At 37.5% G+C, this 19,478-nt stretch overlaps 1 protein-coding gene across 2 annotated transcripts in view; it reads left to right on the forward strand.

The window, feature by feature from the left end:
• Nucleotides 1–19,478, forward strand: part of PDE3A (phosphodiesterase 3A) — a 330,465-nt gene that overhangs the window by 289,265 nt on the left and 21,722 nt on the right. For both annotated transcript variants that reach the window (XM_004713785.2, XM_045288485.1), the window contains exons 9-15: nt 1,244–1,381; nt 2,180–2,291; nt 10,026–10,139; nt 10,265–10,464; nt 12,537–12,740; nt 13,425–13,580; nt 16,694–16,946. In XM_004713785.2, the coding sequence (XP_004713842.1) occupies nt 1,244–1,381; nt 2,180–2,291; nt 10,026–10,139; nt 10,265–10,464; nt 12,537–12,740; nt 13,425–13,580; nt 16,694–16,946 (1,177 nt within the window). The remainder of the gene's footprint in view (nt 1–1,243; nt 1,382–2,179; nt 2,292–10,025; nt 10,140–10,264; nt 10,465–12,536; nt 12,741–13,424; nt 13,581–16,693; nt 16,947–19,478) is intronic.

A 19,478-nucleotide genomic window follows, 5' to 3' on the forward strand; every position in this document is an offset into this window, starting at 1 on the left:
AGGTATACAAGTATGTGTGTACATATGTATATACACATAGATGGACTGTATATTCAGGTATGTTGTGCATACATTTTTATAAAACACATAGGGGACATAGTTATGGATACTTTTTTAAAATTTGAGTATAAATTAAAACAAATATTTTATTATTAAAGTGTTTTATATCATTAAGAGAAAATTTTATTTTTGCCTCTGCAAAAATATTATATATGATTTATATAGTAATTTATATTTTAATTTACATTACATGTCATATAAATGTATATTTATATTATAATTTCCCTCACCACTCTTGCTCCTCAGTAACCATCAAAGTCTGTTTCTTTTGGGATGAAAACCTTTTTTCCCCCTGATATTCTTCTTTTATACCAGTGGTCTCATAGAGCATTTGTATCCCTCTTAGATACAGCCATGCACTTTTCAAAACTGGTTGCCTGAGGCGAAGACTTGGGACCATCGTTCAAGGGACAGCTAATTCACTTGGCACAATATACTTCATAAGGTTTACGTTCTATATCCTAGTTTGGCAAAGAGTATATGGATCTTAGGAGCTTGAGAGCAGCCATCTAAGATAGAACTACTGGTCTCTACTTGTCCAGAAAATAAATAATGATAAAGAAGAAAAGCAAATACTTATATAAAGAAAACAAAACTAGTCTATAAGGCTAGCAGACTCCACATACCACACCCCGTCTACCTTAAGACCAAAAGAACTAGATAGGGCCTGACTATCAGGACTGACTACTTTGATCAGAATGCAATGGATGGATTCTGATGGAAATGGAAGAAAACATAGAACAGAGCTCAAAATCTTAATAAAAAAAATTTAATTCCAGACTGCTATCCTGAGATATCCTTGGACCCAGACTGTCCCCTGGGGTTACTTTGGAGTTAGAATGACTCAGACTCATACAATGAAGAACAGAACCGTGTGCAGAAAAAGCAGATCCCTATGTGCGGCTGAATCACAGCGGCCTTAACTTTGGGAATAAAAATCCCAAATTGCTGTAGTTTGTATGAACCAGCGATAAGTGAGCACCAAACAATGCCAAGTTCATGGTCCAAACAATCTTTTTCTCGTACTTTTGGCATCATGTCTTATTCATTTTGATTTTTTTTTTTCAGAGAACTCATTCGTATGAAGTCTTAAGACGTTTATTTCTGGAAACCTCCATTGTTAAATGAGAATTACCAATGCTCTAATGGTTTTTTATCATTTCTTCTTTACTCTTCCTTATAGGACAAGCCGATTCTTGCTCCAGAACCTCTTGTTATGGATAACCTGGACTCAATCATGGATCAACTAAATACTTGGAATTTTCCGATTTTTGATTTGATGGAAAAGATAGGAAAGAAATGTGGCTGTATTCTTAGTCAGGTATGAAATATGCATTCATACTTATGATTGCTGAATAAATAATTACTTGGTTGCTCAGAGCTTTGTGGATGGATGGTATCTGAAGAAAATAAATCCTATCCCACAACTATCTAGGTTCTTTGATGGAGAGATTAACTAAAAAATCATAACTTTCAAGTAAATTGAACAGCATATATTTGTCATTTAAAATATTATGGATACTTTAAGGGGATAGATGGATATGTAAGCGTGCTTGTCAAAAAATCTAAAATTCATAGAATTCATCAAAAGAGAATTTTGCTAGCACAATCCTCAAAATGTGCTATATAAACACTAACTTACTGCCTATAATTTTTCTAATGACTTTTATTTTTATATTTGAATATTACAGTGCTTAGGTCTTAGAAATAAATAATATATTGCATGGAAATATGTTTTGCCCATGAGATATGAGAAAAATACCGTGTATCTTTTCCTGTATTTCAATATGGAAAATATCTTTACTCATCACAGAAGTATAGAGCAGAACTGTGGCTGTGTGATAAGCCTTTAGTGTGTTTCTTTTTCAAGCGAGAGCCTGTTCAAGGCTTCCGAGATAGACTGGTTTGTGTATACAAGTAGGCCCATGTCCTACTCTTCAGATAGATGATAAGCTCACTGAGTTTCAGGACTGCAGGGAGTAGTTATTCCCACTTACATATGCTATAGTGGTGGACATGGTAGATGAGGCGCACATTTTTTATTCTTCTTTTTATTTTTACGTATCCCCCCCCCCCCCACTGAGGGTATTTGGTAAGGCCTTGACTTTCTCTTTTACAGGTGTCATACAGGCTTTTTGAAGACATGGGTCTCTTTGAGGCTTTTAAAATTCCAATTAGGGAATTTATGAATTACTTTCATGCTTTGGAGATTGGATACAGGGATATTCCTTGTAAGTATAAGTTGCTCGTGAAAGAGGATTTTGGGGGTGTTTTTGTTTGTTTCAGTTTTTAATCTATTGAATTTGCTAGTGCCACTGGATCTCTGTAGTGTGGGTGGCTAGCACACACTTCTACACGGTAGACACGGAACATGCTCACAGGGTGTAGTGGTGAGGATTTATGGCCTACATTAGGTTTGTGGGCCATTGTCTTACCTGCTGTGTCACCTGGCCTTGTGGCTTTCTTCACCTCTCCATGTCTCCTTTCTTTACCTGTTAAATGTGATCCTCCTAATTGTAAGTTGTGAGAATCAGATGAGGTAATACTTTTAAATGGGCTATAATAGGGCCTTGTACATAACAAGTGCCTTTTAAGTGTTTGATAAATAAATAATCAGATTTTATTTTGGCATCTGAGAAGGTACCCAGCTAAGTCACTCAATATTGAAGTGTCCTTGATATCAGACAAAATTCATTATTAAAGGGTTTATGAAGGAAGTTAAGAAGTTGTAATGTCAGTGAGAAATTCTCAGGAAGAAATATTGAGTTATGTATCAAAACATATGAACTTTGTAACCAAAGTTCTGGTCAAGTCTGCTAATAAATGCCCGAAAGGCACACCAGAGGCATCCCGCTTCAGTAGGCCTAGCCTTAAGGCACTCAGCGCCACTTCTGGGGGGCTACAATTCCATGGGTCAGCAAGTCCAGCTTCCTCAATTAAATGTCCAGATGCACCCCTCTCCGTGAGTCAGTCTCCTGTGCAAAAGCACCCAGCTTCACTTGCTGCGTGGGTTGGGAATTCCATCACTCTGTTGTATGCTTCAAATCCTGGTGCTGCTGCTGCTCCCCTGATGGTATAGCAGTCTTCTGGACCCAGCAGCTTCACTGTAGAGGAATCTCAGGCCCAGAGGACCTGCTCCACTGCTGGCCCTTCCTGGTAATGAGTTACCACTTTCTGCTTCTCAGAGGGCTCATTCGATACACAGCAGGATGGCACTCCAGGAAATCCTATCTGAAATTACTCAAAGGTGAATCCTATCAGTATCTTTACCATCTTCTTACCAGACCCTTGCAGGGAAAGGTTAGTTGTTGGAAATTAGAGACTTTTGCTAGAAGCATCACATTAAATAATTCACTGCCCCTGTAGCTGGTCTGCTTTGTAAGCTGATTTTTTAAAAAGAGTTTTCAATAAGTGATTTTGGACACATAAATAATTGGAGAGATTTTAAAATAGGTAACCATGAAGACCCAAAGAGAGAACATAATCAAAGGCGAAGACCCCAAAACAGAACGACATTTAGAGCATTGTGAACAGAGGTTTGGCATTTAGAGCATTGCGAATAGAGGTTTGCCATATCTAATAATGAGAAATTTGAACACCAAAATCAACTGCCCTCCAGTCATGTCGGACTGATAGTGACCCCATGGAGGGTCTTTACAGGAACAAACTCACCTTCTTCCCTCAGAGCATCTAATGGGTCTGAACTTCCACCTTTGCAGAAAACAACCCATCACTTTAATGCACAGGCCTATGAGGGTTCCTTTCGAATACTGATGTATAAAAGTAGTTTTCAATATGTAGTATCCCTAGAATTAACACATAAGCAGATTTGTCCTACATGCTATAAAAATGTATAGAACTTTAGAAAATACTTTTAAGTCAAACTAGGAATGTTATCGAAATGTATATAAATATGGTACTTCAAGAGAATAGATGTAATGCATGAAGCAGTCATAAGAGAACATTGTAGCGTGTTACTTAGAAATATAGAAAAATGAGAGAATATAAAGTTAAAATTTTATATCATTCTAATTATCGGCTGACTAAATGAATGACTACTTCCCTTAAATCTGTTTCATTTGAGTCAACCATTTCCTGCAATAAGATATTAATTTTAAGACCTTAATTTTTTTCATTTAAAAAGAAAAACACCTTCCCAAACTTAAAAGTATTCTAAGTCACCGCGGCAACAAATGTTTTGCCTCTTCTCATACTGAACATTTTTTACCTTTGAAGTTTTTAAATTGCTTTTATGCACGTTGGAATTCATATCCTTACCTCTTTTTGTAGACGCAAGTGCTGAAGTTAAAAATTGTATGTATGCAGATAAGACAAAAGGTTTTCCAGGAAAGAGTAGCATATTAACCTAGGGATTCATCATTAACATGCTCTTTTTCAAACTGCCATCGACACGCTACATAGGAATGGGTATATAAGAAAGAACAATTAAGAATTGACTCTACTGCTGAGATCTGTTGAACAGCTGGATAGAAGGAATTGGAGCTTACGGGCACTTAGGCCCTTGGAAAAGTCAAGCTGATGGGGCCATGGATTTGGAAGAGAAATATGGAAAGGAAATATCTTGAAAGGACCTCAAGATAAGCCTCGCTTTATTGATACCATTCTCCCAGGGCCCTCCCTGGTTGAATGCCAGTGATTGACATCTTTGTGAGTGATTTTTCAGACGTTAAAGAGTTATACATAAATAAGCTTTTTATAGAAAAGAAGCCACTGAAAATGCTTAAGAACAGCTAGTCATCAGACTTCATTTCCAAATGAATGTTAAATTTCCAAATGTATAGGCAACCATTTATTCGTAGCTGAATTCCATTTACATTGATAGACACCTTAGCTATCTATTAACATTTAATGTCTATTAGCTTTGCTTCAAGTTACATATCATTAAATAATGGGAAAAGTGGCCAGTATTTAAGTGTAAATGGAAGTTTCTAAATTTTATTACTCTATTTTACATTTTCTTATTACATTTTTACATAAGGGAATAGGTGTTTTTCCTAAAACATTCACATTCCATGCTAAACTAATTGACATAGTAAAAATTCATGTTTTATTAGCTATTGTAGACTCTTTCTCTAAGGGAGTTTACTTACATTATTTGCACAGAAAAGCTTTCGTTTGCTGATTATTTAAAATATCTGTGTGTGCTGAGGTTCTAAATTTAGCCTAAATTATATTTTAAAACATTTTATATAATTAATTACAGAAAGTATGTACAAAATTGGTTGTCTAGTTATTCTAATGTTTTCTCATAATTATATTTCTAATAGCTCCATCTGAAATTAAAGTCTATATTAATAAAAAAAGGGTCTAATGATTAAGGAACGTGAAGATGGGGTTAGATTAATATGAAGATGAGCTAAAATATTAGAAATTAAATTTTTATCAGCATTGTAGTTAAGTCTTTAACAATTAGAGAAGAGAGAAAGTGGGACAGCTTTTAAATTTGTAACTGGAAAGTAGAAACTGTGTACGACAGAAACCTGTCTGGAAAAGAAAACCCAGGAGTCGCCCACTGAAAGGAGTGATCAGAAAGTCGTAAGACTTGCCCTTGGCAAAGGGAATGGGACCAGACCCAGAACACAAGGTGGGCCTTGCGGACTGTCTCTCACGGGCTTCGCTGCAAACGCACTTCAAGGAGTCGCATTAGGTAGCGTCGTCAACTCAGCTCACTCACGGGTAGACATGTGTTACAAACCTATTTGTTCAATAAGTATTAGGACAAATCAGATATAGTTGGTGCTGAACTATGTTGGGAGATATCCATGCTTTGTACATATTATTTATAGTCCCTTTCAAGAATGAAGGCATTAGTTAATTCATAGACTCACAGTTGGTTTTGAGAGTGCTTTTTACCCTCCTATTTTAAAAGACATATCTATATCTAACTAGATTCTTCTTACCACCTGTCATGCCCAGTTTTCAAGTTTGAGAGATGAGGAAGCTGTCTCATAGCTTGCTGGGATTAGGTAGCTATTTAATGGCAGAGATGGGACTAATTTTGCTCAGTTTATGTTCATTACGGTTCAGTGAAGCAACATAAGGTGTACATTGATTTTTTTAAAGCTACATGATCAAGTAACACTGTGCAAATGAGAGGAGTAGCAAGATTATAATATATACTGCCTATATTTTAAAGAAACAAATTTAAAAGATGAAGGTAATGCTTCTATTTGCTAGTACTTTCCCTCACCATATGTGGTACATTTCAGCTTAGGCAGAGTTTTGAACTGAAAAATCTGTAAATTTGGGTCTAGAAGGCTATAAAATTTACATACAACTCCCACCCTCCATAGCAGCCCCCTTCATCTCTGTCCTTGAGGGCTAAGGAGAAAGTTGAGAAAACAAGTGTATCGAGAGAGAAGAGGGAGATGGGCAGACTGAGAAAGAGGTAGGGCGTGTGGTGTGTTGGTGTGTGCACGCGTGTTTCTGTGTTGTCAAGAGGGAGAGGGTGTGGCCAGGTGGGCATGAGACTGGAAAAGAAGGTTGTTTAGAAGGCAGAGATAAAGGAAGGGTGATGAGTTTGAGGATAAGCATAGAAGAACTCTGAGAGCACCCTCGATCCCTCTCAGTTGTCCACCATAGAGAGCGAGAAAAGTTATGTTTTGTGGAGTACCCATGTGTGTTCTATAGAAGCCTGTGGCTTCTATATAACTATCATATAGAGTGGACACTGAACTATATTGGGTTACCAGAGGGTTACTGAAAAAAGCAACAAAGATAATAGCATTGGGCACAATAGTTGCACATCAAACCAAAACCCATGGTATTTGAGTCTGTTCCAGCTCATAGGAACCCCAATAGGGCAGAGGAAAAACTGCCCGCAGAAGCATGCTCCCACCTCTTTCTCCCACCGAGCAGGGAATGGGTTTGAACCTCTGGCCTTTTGCTTAGAAGCTCAGTGCTTTACGCACTGTGCCACTGGGGAACCTTTACTAGGTAAAGGTCTGTTTCGTCAACATGCTATTGATTGCTTCTGCATAAGTGGCAGGTGATGATGTAATCCTTCGTCGCGTAGATTTACACAAACAGATTTGATTGGCTATTGTTTCACCTTGAACCTCTCCTCATAAACCAAAAACACCCTCACTGCCATCAATTCAGTGTCCGTTCTGGCTCACGGCAACCGTGCAGCACAGGGTCAAAGTGCCCCTGTGGGCTTGGGAGGCTGTGTCTTGACGGGAGTGGAATGCCTCGCCCCTATGCCTTGGTGTGGCTCATAATTGTGAGCTGCTGACCTTGTGGTTCACTGCCTAACACACCCACTGCACCACCTAGACCCCTAGCATAAGCCAAAAACAAAACCAAACACTATATAATTTAAAGAAATACCACGTCGGTCTTACGGTTAAAGCAGATTCTACTGTTGTTGTTTCTCACTGTTGTGTGTAGATTCTAACCCAGGGCAGCCCCTGTGTGCAGTGTCAGGTGTTGCAGGCGGTGACCGCTCAGAAGGCTCTCCCTCAGCCTGTTGTCTGAAGAGCCTCTGGATCCATTGCAGCCACCAACCTTTTGTCAACTCTCTGTCAAGTTCACCTTCTGAAATGAATTTGGAAGCAGTTACTTCTTTTTTTATTTTCTGAACTAACTTATTTCGATGGGATTATTTGTGCCTTCAAAGATTGTAAAAATTACCAATAAGGTCCCCCGAGCTGTGAGGGTGAGAGCCGGGACATGGAGCAGCGTGGCTCCGACCTCCCAGTTTGCCTGTCTTTGTTTCTGTCTGTCCACACCCAGGACCGAGCTCCCCTATGCCCACCCACCCTTTGTAAGGCTGAGCTCATATTCGGGTTTCTCTGACTTGCTGGATAAGAGTAATTACCCATGCAGTAGTATTCTTGACGTGCAGGGAGGAAAAGGACAAGATCTTGACAAACAGGCTCCCCCCAGCAGTGCGAACGCTATGCCTGGTCCCCCATTTTTCTCTGATGACGGCCCATCGCTGTCCTTTGCTTCCCCAAGGACTTAAAGAGCTCTCCTTTCACCGCTTGATTCCTGTCACTGCAGATGATTCGGGAGAGAGCTGGTAATCACCATCTTGTTCTGCAGCAGCAATTTATTTTATATGAATAAGTTCCATCAACAATTGTAAACCTACTCTGTGTCCGACACTTTAAAAGGTGTTTCTGTCTATGCCCTCTTGACAGTTATGTAAAGTAAGTGCTGATATTATCTCCACATTTCTATGAGAAGGAACTGAAACTTAAAGCTTTAAGCAGCTCCCTGGAGTCAAGCAGAGACAAAGACAGCTCTGTCCCATGTCCAGAAAATACTAGCACACTCAACTTAAAATTTAATTGTTAAAATTGAAATTTTCTGAGCTAGTCTATACTTTGGACTATAAACTCCCAATTGTAATAAAAATTGCTCTTTGAAGTACACTATGATCGTATTAATCTCTAGCAAACATACAGCAGCACAGGTTTTGATATTTCTTCCTTTGGAAACTAGTTTTGTTTCTCAACCTGAGATCTCTTGAACTCGCAGCTGGGCCCCTTGGCTGAGTGCCTGTGAGGTTGGCCTAAGTTCATTGCTTGGCCTCACTTGAAGACTGCTCTAAGAGTTTCCAGAAATGTAGGAAAAGAAGTTCTATTGACACCCATCTACCTAAATGCCACCAACTCCACAGATATTTTAACTTTCTTCTATCTTGCCTGGCAAGAGTCAGGAAAGGTGTTTCTTCCATACCTCCATGGTTATTTTTCATGTCTCTTCTGTTTCTCTCCTCTCATTTCTTGAGTATTATTTAGAAAACGAATATATTAGAGAAGGAAACTCCATTTTGAGTGGCTAGTAGAAATAAAACCTATAAAGTTAGAACATGTAAGATACAGCACATCAGTCAATAAAGTTTAGTGGAGGGTCAGAAAAACCGGAATAATTGCACTAGGAAAAGGAGGTGAGCCAAGAGCAGCACACTGGAAGTTCGGTCATGGTGCAATAGCATTGCTCACTGCTGTCAAGGTGATTCTGGCTCGTAGTGTCCCTACCTAGGGTTTCCGATGATGTAAATCGTCATGGGAGCATTTTGTGGATTTGAACACTGACCTTTAGATTCTCAGTACGGTGCTTACCTAAGAGCACAACCAAGCCTCCTTTTAATGATACTTTAACTGGAAAATTTATTTACCTATGTACTCGAGTATAAGCCGACCCAAATATCAGCTAAGGCACCTAATATTACCACAAAAACTTCATTAAAAGTGTGCTGAAAACTTGGGTTAGATACGAGTATATACGGTATTTCCGTAACTTTTACTTTTCTAATTGTATCAACTTCCTACATTATGATTCAAAGAAAATTTCTCTTTAGACCTATCCTCGATTTAGAATTTCTAGATCAGGGAGTGTATATATATATATATGTTTTCAAGTTTGCTTTGTGGGATGGATATATATATATATATATATATATATATATATGCAGTATTCTTTTTTGTTTCAGTGGTTTAAGTTTGGTATCCAAGAATAGCATAATATTCTATTGATAGATTCTGTTTGGGTACCATTTATAAGATATGGCATAGTGGATACTATGGGCCATTGGTCTAACTTAAAGAATATCATTGGTCTTTCTTAAATTCTGGTCCTGGACATCGTGTTTTGCAGTAGCATGGAAACAATTATAGAGTAAACATTGCAGTCATATCACATAGTGAGTTCACTATGGACACACATTTCCAGTAGACTGTGTACACAGATATTTCCACTTCTGGCATCTGCATGCATAATGAATGTTTTGAGTGCTGTTGTTGTTTTTCTTGTAACTACGCATGTTATGGTGTTGTGGAAGAGTAATCAAAGAGTATTTGTCCTAGAAAGTCCAGTTGGCTTTCAGTGGGGTATTAAAATGCTAGGACTAAATTGTTTATCCAGTAGGTGGCACTCTTAGTCCTTGGACCCCACAGTTCACAGTGGAATGACTTACTCCTTTGCATTGGTTACAGATCATAACAGAATCCATGCCACGGATGTCTTACATGCTGTTTGGTATCTTACCACGCAACCTATTCCAGGACTCTCAACTGTGATTAATGATCACGGGTCAGCAAGTGATTCAGGTATTTTCTAAAGGACATTCACGTTCCCTTGGGAAAGCTAGAGGAAGCGAAAGAGTATGTGGACTTTTCTTTATTTTTAAGAACACCAAAGGTACTAACAACTTCTATTGCTTCTGTTTTCTCAGATTCTGACAGTGGATGTACACATGGACATATGGGATATGTTTTCTCAAAAATGTACAGTGTGCCAGACGATAAATATGGATGCCTCTCTGGGAATATCCCTGCCCTGGAGTTGATGGCACTGTACGTGGCTGCAGCCATGCACGATTACGACCACCCAGGAAGGACGAATGCCTTTCTGGTGGCAACTAGTGCTCCTCAGGTAAGGTCTTTGCATTCTGATGAGAAGGAAATTAATCCAAGGCAGACGTTTCTCCAAAGAAAATTAATTTTATAAATTTGACTTGTAATAAACACCAAGTAAATATAAGCCAAGTTATATCTCAAACCAAACCAAACTCACTGCCATTGAGTCAACTCTGACTCACAGCGACCCCATAGGACAGGGAAGAACTGGCCCTGTGGGTCTCCCCAACTCTAACTGTTTATAGGAGTAGAAAACCCAGTCTTTCTCCAGAGATGCCGCTAGTGGCTTTGTGACTACGGACCTGGTTGGTCACAGCCCAACATGTAACCACTATGCCGCAAGGTCTCCTAAACTATATTTAGTCATCGGTGAAAAAAATTCAGAGACTTTGCTAATTCTAAAAATATGTCATGGTTCTAAGATTAATAATTGGTATGTAACTTTATTATCTATGGGGATTTTTTTTCAGTTTTATTCTTAAGAAGGAAAACTACTTGTATGAATGAGCCTCCTGAAGAAAGAAAACCCAACCTCTACAAAGTCCCTTTCTGAAAAGACTGGAGACTGCATCTCTCTTAGACTTTGAAGAAATACTGGAAGCCCTCGTGATATATAAATCCCATTCCTTCAGAATATGTTTGTTATCATTATGCTTCTTATGGCTTATTAGTTGGTTAATGGAAGTTAAAAATCTATTCACTTCACTTATTGAAGGCACTTAAATATTTTTAACCTGGAGGTAGCCCCCTCACACACACAAAAAATAGTGAATAACTTTTAAAAAGTTCATTTTGATGTATATTTAGTCTAAGGCAAAACGAAATCAGTGATCTCTTAGCCCTGATGGGCTAGTGGTGGCCTGCGAACCACAAGGACCACAGTTCAGTCACATCAGTCACTCCACATGAGAAAGATGAGGCTCTCTGCTTGCAGAAAAGTCTACAGTCCGATAAACCCTGCGTAGGGTCGCTGGGCATCGGAATCTATTCGAGAGCAGCAGGTTTGTCAGTGTGGCGTTTATACAATCAAACTCAACCACCTCCTTCTTCCTTTGCCTGCATACATGTTAATGAATGCCCCCAGATTTTCTGATCTATTTTCTAGAGAAGTTGAAGCTAGCCTGGTACTACATTTACCTTTTTTTTCTTCTTTGCCGTTTTTCTCCTTCCCTACTACCATTCTTCCCCATAGCCCGTGTTATAGACTAGCACAGAATGTTTCTCAAATCATTGTCTTACAATTGCTCTGATAGATACACATGTCTGCTACTAACTTTACCTTCTTTCATCGTGCCCTTTTCTTTTTGCTAAAGATAACCAGGCAAATCCTTTTGCAGCACCATTTTCCAATACCCTATGCATTTTTATTTACCCCAATATTAATTTCCATGTGCTTAATCTTTCCTTGTTCTTATGCCTTTCCCCCCACCCCCCATAGCCTATCTTTCACATTCATCTTCAAGCTTCTGATAAGTGATTTCCTCTTCCCATGAGGCATCCATCAGAGAGTTCCACATATACAGACACTCACTCTATATTCTCAATGATTGAAGACAGGGTAACATTACTTATGGCTGATTGTGGGTGAGAGTATTAATTGTGGGTTTATTCAGGAGTCCATTCATACTTATTAGCTAAATACTCATGTATGTAAGTAAGGTAATTCTCATGCCATAAGCAGAATATAACTGCATCTCCTCGAAACTGTTATATATATATATATATATATGTATATATATTTAAGAAATATATATATTTCTTAAAATGCTTAAATTACTGTGTCCTACAAAGAAATCTGAAAAACTAACTCTTTTATGATAGGCTTATAGTCCTCACTTGCAAGAATTTAGAATATTGTTTCAAGGAAAGGAAATTATATCTTTTAAGAAAATGAAACTAGAAGAAAAATGACTTTCTTTTAGGGACATGTGCAGCAATAAGTGAATCTTAAATAACTAGGAGTCGCAAGATTACCTTTGCAAGTTTCATAAGAAATAACAAGATCAAAAAGCATTGCAAACTCTCGTATATATATTTATATAATTTACTTTAAAATTGAACTTATAACTCTCTTGCATATTTGTCTAGGCAGTGCTATATAACGATCGTTCAGTTTTGGAGAACCATCACGCAGCTGCTGCATGGAACCTTTTCATGTCCCGGCCAGAATATAACTTCTTAGTTCACCTGGACCATGTGGAATTCAAGCATTTCCGTTTCCTTGTCATTGAAGCAATTTTGGCCACTGACCTGAAGAAACACTTTGACTTCGTAGCCAAATTGAATGCCAAGGTAAGCAGGCTGGTACCAGTCTTCGTTTTATGGCCACAATTGGGAAATGTCAAAAAACAAAAGTCTTGAACAGAACGCATTGATGTTGACTGTTGGGTGTCAAATGTGAACATGCGATGTTTAGTCAGAAGCAGATGCAAAGCCATGGGCCCCAGTCTGGAAATCTTAGACGCTGTAATGCTAACTGTGTACAATTTGCTTTGTGCTACAGAGGAGGAGGAGGAAACATCTAACTCTAGCTTTGGTATTTTTCATTTTGTTTAATTTTCTTTCATCCCTTATAATCTACTGACATAAGTTTCTGGTCGTAGCACAAGTCAAAAAAGTGAAACAAACTTGCATGCATTAAATATAAATGCCCTAAATCTTAATTTAATAAAAGATTGTTTGTGACTATATTACTTTGATGTTAATTGATGGCATATGCCAATCTTAACAGAATTTATTGGCCAAGTTTTTATTAGTAATTAAATATTTTATCCATTATTCATTGTTCTCCCTTTTGGTATACCATTTTATTATTCATGCATACCATTAACAATATTTTAAATATGGGTAAATTCCACAATACCTAATATTTTGATCTCTAAATGGTTGGAAGATGAAGAACATTTTATTTTTTTCTCTCCAGCAAACATTTTCTGTCCCTGAGGCAAAACACATTTTAACTTTGCCCTCCCATAGGTCAATGATGAGGTTGGAATCGATTGGACCAATGAAAATGATCGTCTGCTGGTTTGTCAGATGTGCATAAAGTTGGCTGACATCAATGGACCGGCTAAGTGTAAGGAGCTCCACCTTCAGTGGACAGAGGGGATTGTCAATGAATTTTATGAACAGGTAAATCACTTTTCAATAGATAGCTATTCTATTTGTGAACTCATGAAAACTTTCAAGGGCTATAAAGTGCTCATTTTATTTCATAAACATACTTAAGTCAGAAAATATTCTATCAAATTTCTATCAGAGGATAGAAAATGACAGATATCAAAATTTGGATTAAACTCTAACCATAAAACTCTAAAATCACGTTTATCTGCAACCATCGGCAAAGTGGAAGATATTGAGATAGTGAATCACTTCATGAAATATTAGTACCAGCAGACTTCAAAAAGTTCATTGAAGAGTGGAATTGAAAGATAATACAACTTCTTGAAGCTATTTATTATAATGTTATTAAGAATTACTTATGATGCTGAAAACTGGTGCTCACTTACATGGAGGAATACCTTTATCTAATTGAGATAATTTTCTTTTCTGATAAAGTTATAACAGCAATAAATAATAGATTAAAAATGGGGGAATTTTATTTGACATGATAATATAAAAATAAACACATTACCAAAAAATCTAACACAAAACATAAGTACATACATAACCCTACACTGATCAGATTATCCTTGAAGCATTGTGCTCAGCTCTGTGAATGCATAAGAAGGATGGTTGGTACAGGAACGTGGGCAAAGGACAAGCATTCCTGACACAAATGTACATGACGGAAGTGAAGATATTTGAACTGCCAGAAAATGGAGGTGAAATAATAACTGTCTCCCAATGCTTAAAGGATTTACATACAAACTTAAGATTAAGTTTATCATTGCATAGGTAGAGATTATAAAAAGATGAGTTATATACTTAACACAAGGTCTAATTTATAAGAAATGTTCTTTCCCTCTTTACTTATCTAAAAAGGGTATGAATATGAGTATTCCATCGAAATTAGCAATTCAACTCTACCCACTGCCTTGAAGTTGATTCCAACACATAGTGATCCGATAGGGCAGGATGCAACTGCCCCTGTGGGTTTCTGAGACTGTAGCTCTTTATGGGAGTGGAAAGCCTTATCTTTTTCCTAAGGAGCCACTAGGGGTTTCAAACTGCTGACTTTGTGGTTTGCAGCCCAATATGTAACATGATGCCACCAGGGCTACTTTGAAAGGTTATGGGGAGTTAAATTTAAAGTCAGCCAGAAATGAATGTGTATTACTAGAAAACAAACTCACTATCATCGAGGCAAATCTGACCTATGGCGACTCTATGGGACAGAGTAGAACTGCCCCTGTCAGTTTCTAAGACTATAACTCTTTATGAGAGTAGAAATACTCATCTTTTTCCAGAGAACCTACTGGTGGTTTTGAACTGCTGACCTTGAGGTTAGCAGCTCAATGCATAACCACTGTGGGACCAGGACTCCGTGTATTTACTAAAGGCATCCAAAAGTAGCATGAGATAGCTTTGTGATATAGTAAATTGCCTATCCCTGGACATAATTTAGAAAGAGATGACAGAGGCTTTTGTGGGAGATAAGACTCCGATATAAACAAACCAGCCTGTGTGAGCCAAGGATTGTAAATAATAAAATTCACATCTAAAGAAGGGCATGTCATCAGAGCTTGAACTGTGACCCTCTGGTTTTCAGAAGTATGTGGATAACAGTGGAAGCCCCACATCCATGGTCAGGGTCTACACATGGACTTAACCTCCGGTGAATCACCCTCGATCACAGTTCAAGGATGTGGATAGTCCTGTTTTCAGACAGAGAGTATTATAAAGTTGATTATGGCAGATGTCATTAGATCAAAATGTAATATCTTATCATTTGATATCCATTTTGACTCATTTTAAAGCTGTATCAGTTAAAAGAAGAAGAAGAAGAGTACAGAGGGAAATACATGTGGATTAAGCCTCTGGTGAAACCACTCTGCTCGTGGACCAGGGATGTAAACAGCCTTGATAACTTGCAGAATGCATTGCAAAGTGGATTGTTGCATATTAGCACCCTTACTTAATCTTCCTTATAATCCATTTAAATGTGTTCTAATTTTTGATAGTTTGTTTCTTTTCTATTGAAGCTTGTATTTGTTTTACTTTATTATTCTTGTTAGCTTTTGTCTGTATTTCAGTGTTTTGTGTATATAAAATTCAGAGAGACAATAACTGTAGTAATGGTTCCATGGGGGGTCCCAGGGGCGGTAGGGGGGCAGGGCGAATGAGGAACTAATAAAGATGAATACAAGAATGGGGAAAATGTTCTAAAACTGATTGTGGTGATTATGGTATAAATCTTCTTGATGTGATTGAACTATTGAATTGTGTCCTATATGAATTGTATGCCATAAAAGTGAGAAAAATAATAAAAAAGAAAACAACAGCAACAAAGACTCAGTATAGAATAACAGTTTTGTCCTTCTAAAAAATTAATATTCTATCTTTCCTAGAAAAATGATTGGCCTATAATTATAACTGAAATGTGATATTTAAAATGGCAGATAAAGAAAATCTAATTAGAATCCCACAACATAGACCTAACCATTGTTGACAACCTTCATTACTTTTCCTAGCTAATTTCTGGTCTACAGTATGTTCTTTTTATTTTTCAGAAATATTTAAAGCTGTTTAACATAATATGATAATTATGTAATACATATGGATAAAAAAATTAATATCAGAAATCATGTTCTTCCAAAAGAAAATCCAACCAAAATCTAGGATTAAGTGGTAACATTCATTGAGCAATAATTCATTTTAAGCTTCTAGCAGCCAGGTCAAAAAATAAATATGCTAAAATAAATATTTGTTTAATAAAAGACCCCGCTTTTTTCTAGGAGAAAAAAAAATCCTAGTACTATGTTTTATGATGCATTTATCTTTTAACATAAGAGATATTGGCTAGTATGATAAGAAACATGATCAACTGAAATATTAGAACCACTTCTCATATTTCATCTTGAAAAAAAAGATAAAAACTTAAGGTCACCAGAGTGATAAATGGCAAAAAAGCGTTTCTTCAGGAATTTCAATGATTGGAATCCCTCAGCAATCAAATAAAGAGTTTGGGTATTTTTTATCTACTCTTCATAGATGCCTGGCAAATACTTACTTGCCTGACTTGCATTTTAAACTTGTCCATTTAACTTTTCCACCAACTAATCCTGCTGACTTCCTATTTCCAGGGAGATGAGGAGGCCAGTCTGGGACTGCCAATCAGCCCGTTCATGGACCGCTCTGCGCCTCAGCTGGCCAATCTCCAGGAATCCTTCATCTCTCACATCGTGGGTCCTCTGTGCAACTCCTATGACTCAGCAGGACTAATGCCAGGGAGGTGGGTGGAAGACAGTGATGAGTCAGGAGACACGGATGACCCAGAAGAAGAGGCAGAAGAAGTAGCAACTGAGGAGGAAACCTATGAAAATAATGAATCCCCAAGTAAGTTATAAAACCAGTTTCTAACACTTTTTCTAGTGATTTCTTTCTTAGGTTTAGAGGAATGTTTTGCTTTAAATAATTACATATTCTGAGTCCAAATACCCATTTACTTTATCTGATTCTGGGTAGCCTTCTTCCTCAGTGTCATATGACAGAAATTCCATACTCTGCACTCACCCTACAAGGATGTGTTCTTGGTAATGAAGTTAAAAAAAAATAAAGAAAGAATAAAGAATTGAAGCCTGTTCTTTCAAGTACCTAAATGGTTTGAGATGAAAGAAATATATGTTGCCATATAAATCAACTAGAGGCTTCTCATGGCATGCTTCAGGGAAGGCCACATGAACAAGTTAAGAGGTAGCATTTCATTTTTCTTTCTTTTGAAATATTTATTGAGTACCTACTATGTGTCATATATTCAGGTTTGAAAGGGGAGATCCATAAGGCAAACAAAGCAAAATAAATGATTGCCATTACAAACTTACATTCTAGTAAAATCAGCAGACACTGAGCAAGACAAGAAAGTAAACCCATCATACTGAGAAGTGGAGGAGGAGACCTGTAGGAGGACAATTGGAAACACTACTGAAGAAGTGTATGCAATTTGATATATAGCTTCATAAAATTTTCTATAAGATATCAATGAAAACAAATAAAGAGATTTTTAATAAGCTGACTGAGTTTGCATTTTGGTTTGAGTGGTACGTGGGAGACCTAAACACAAAACAAACCCACTACCATCAAGTTGATGCTGCCTCACAGCAATCCTGTAAGACAGTGGAACTGCCCCTTGGAGTCTTTCAGGCTGTAAGTCTTTCTGGCAGTAGAAAGCCTCATCTTTTCCCTCAAAGAGAGAAGCAGTAGCAGGGAAATTATATACAGTTTGTCTTGTAGGCCTTGGAATCTCTGGGTGACACAAAGGGTTATGTGCTCAACTCTCTTCAACCAAAGATTGGCCATGTGAATCCACCCAAAGGCACCGTAGGAAACAAGCCTGCTGATTTACTCCTGGAAAGTGACAGCCATGACAACCCTGTTCCCCATGGAGTCAGTCTGAGTCAGAATCATTTTGATGGCAATGAATGACACGGATCCCCGGGGGCTCACTGTTGCTAACTGGGGGGTTGGTGTTTTGAACCCAACAGCTAGCTGCTCAGTGGGAGAAAGATGTGAAGAAGGCAACTTTAGAAACACAACGCAGCAGTTGTACTTTGGATTGGGATGTGTCCAAATTCAACTCCCTGGCATTGGGGTGGGTTTGGGGTTAGGTCGGTTATGTGATAGATTTGGCTTTAATTTTCAGCAAGATGGGAAGCTATGAGTAATATTCAATTTGTGGAGAGTTTCATTCTCGTGACTGTTGTGAATTGATTCAGATAAGTTGCGTATTTCTTTTTTTGTTTGTTTCATGTTCACTGGGATTGCCTCATATTATCAACATCTCTATAAATCTTATATTTGCTTCTCTGTGGGAGTTAGAAACATTGTATATAAGCTTACAGATAAATTTTTTAAAGTTACAGACATTTTAAGCACAATTATATGTACTATTCATCTATTTACATATTTCTGTACACAAATCATAAAAAATAAACTCCAAGGATGAAAAGGAATGAGCAACATTGGCATTTTGTCAGTTATGGTAATAACTCCTTTTGGGAAGGTCCTGGATTATATGCATTATCTCTGGGAATGGAAATGACATTTTTAGTCAGAAAATTAATGAGAACTTTATCCTTATATTGACTGGTTGTTATTTAAATTCAAACAAAATTGGAAACACCTATACATCAATCTATGTATGCATCAAGCATTGAAAGGCTCAGGCCAGGAGATTTAACAAGTTCAATTTGTAAACCTAGGCTTAGCACGTGCTACTACCAAAGATTTCATTCTTTTTTCAAGAGTTGGGTAACATCCAGACTTCCAGTTCCTATTGTGCTACTCTCCTGACCTTCCTTTAAAAAAAAACACACATCAAATTCTCTAAAGCAGCTAGGAGAATTCTGTGGATTCTGTCCACAAATGGCTTTCAAAAGTAAACTGGACATGTAAAAGTCAAATTTACAATATTCCATCAACAAGGAGTTGATATCATAGCTTTTGAAAAATTATCTGTGAAGTGTTCCCTTCAAGTCATGAAAATGATTAATGTTGGGCCATGGTAATATTTATTTGCTAAAAATTGGCCACATGGAATAATGGAATTTTAGATCTTGAAGAAGAATCAATGATCAACGAATTTAGCTCTCTCACTTTATAAAAAAAGTATACCAGAAGTTAGATAATTAAATAACCTCTTCAGATCAGAACCAGAAAAGAAACCCAGTTTCCTTAATATTTTTAATGCCATTGCTCTTTGGCACTTTAATTTCAGAATTCACATTACATCAGAGGGCAACCTTGATTTAGCTTGGTACTTAAATTGGACGGGGGAAATGAAATTAAATGTGTATTTGTAAATTCTGAGATTTGCAAATCTTGGACATCTCCCAGGAAACACAGGATAAAATGTTTCAATATGGCATGCTA

This window comes from Echinops telfairi, unplaced genomic scaffold (genome assembly GCF_000313985.2).
Source record: "Echinops telfairi isolate 266 unplaced genomic scaffold, ASM31398v2 ScPeMD7_21;HRSCAF=78, whole genome shotgun sequence".
Taxonomy (NCBI): domain Eukaryota; kingdom Metazoa; phylum Chordata; class Mammalia; order Afrosoricida; family Tenrecidae; genus Echinops; species Echinops telfairi.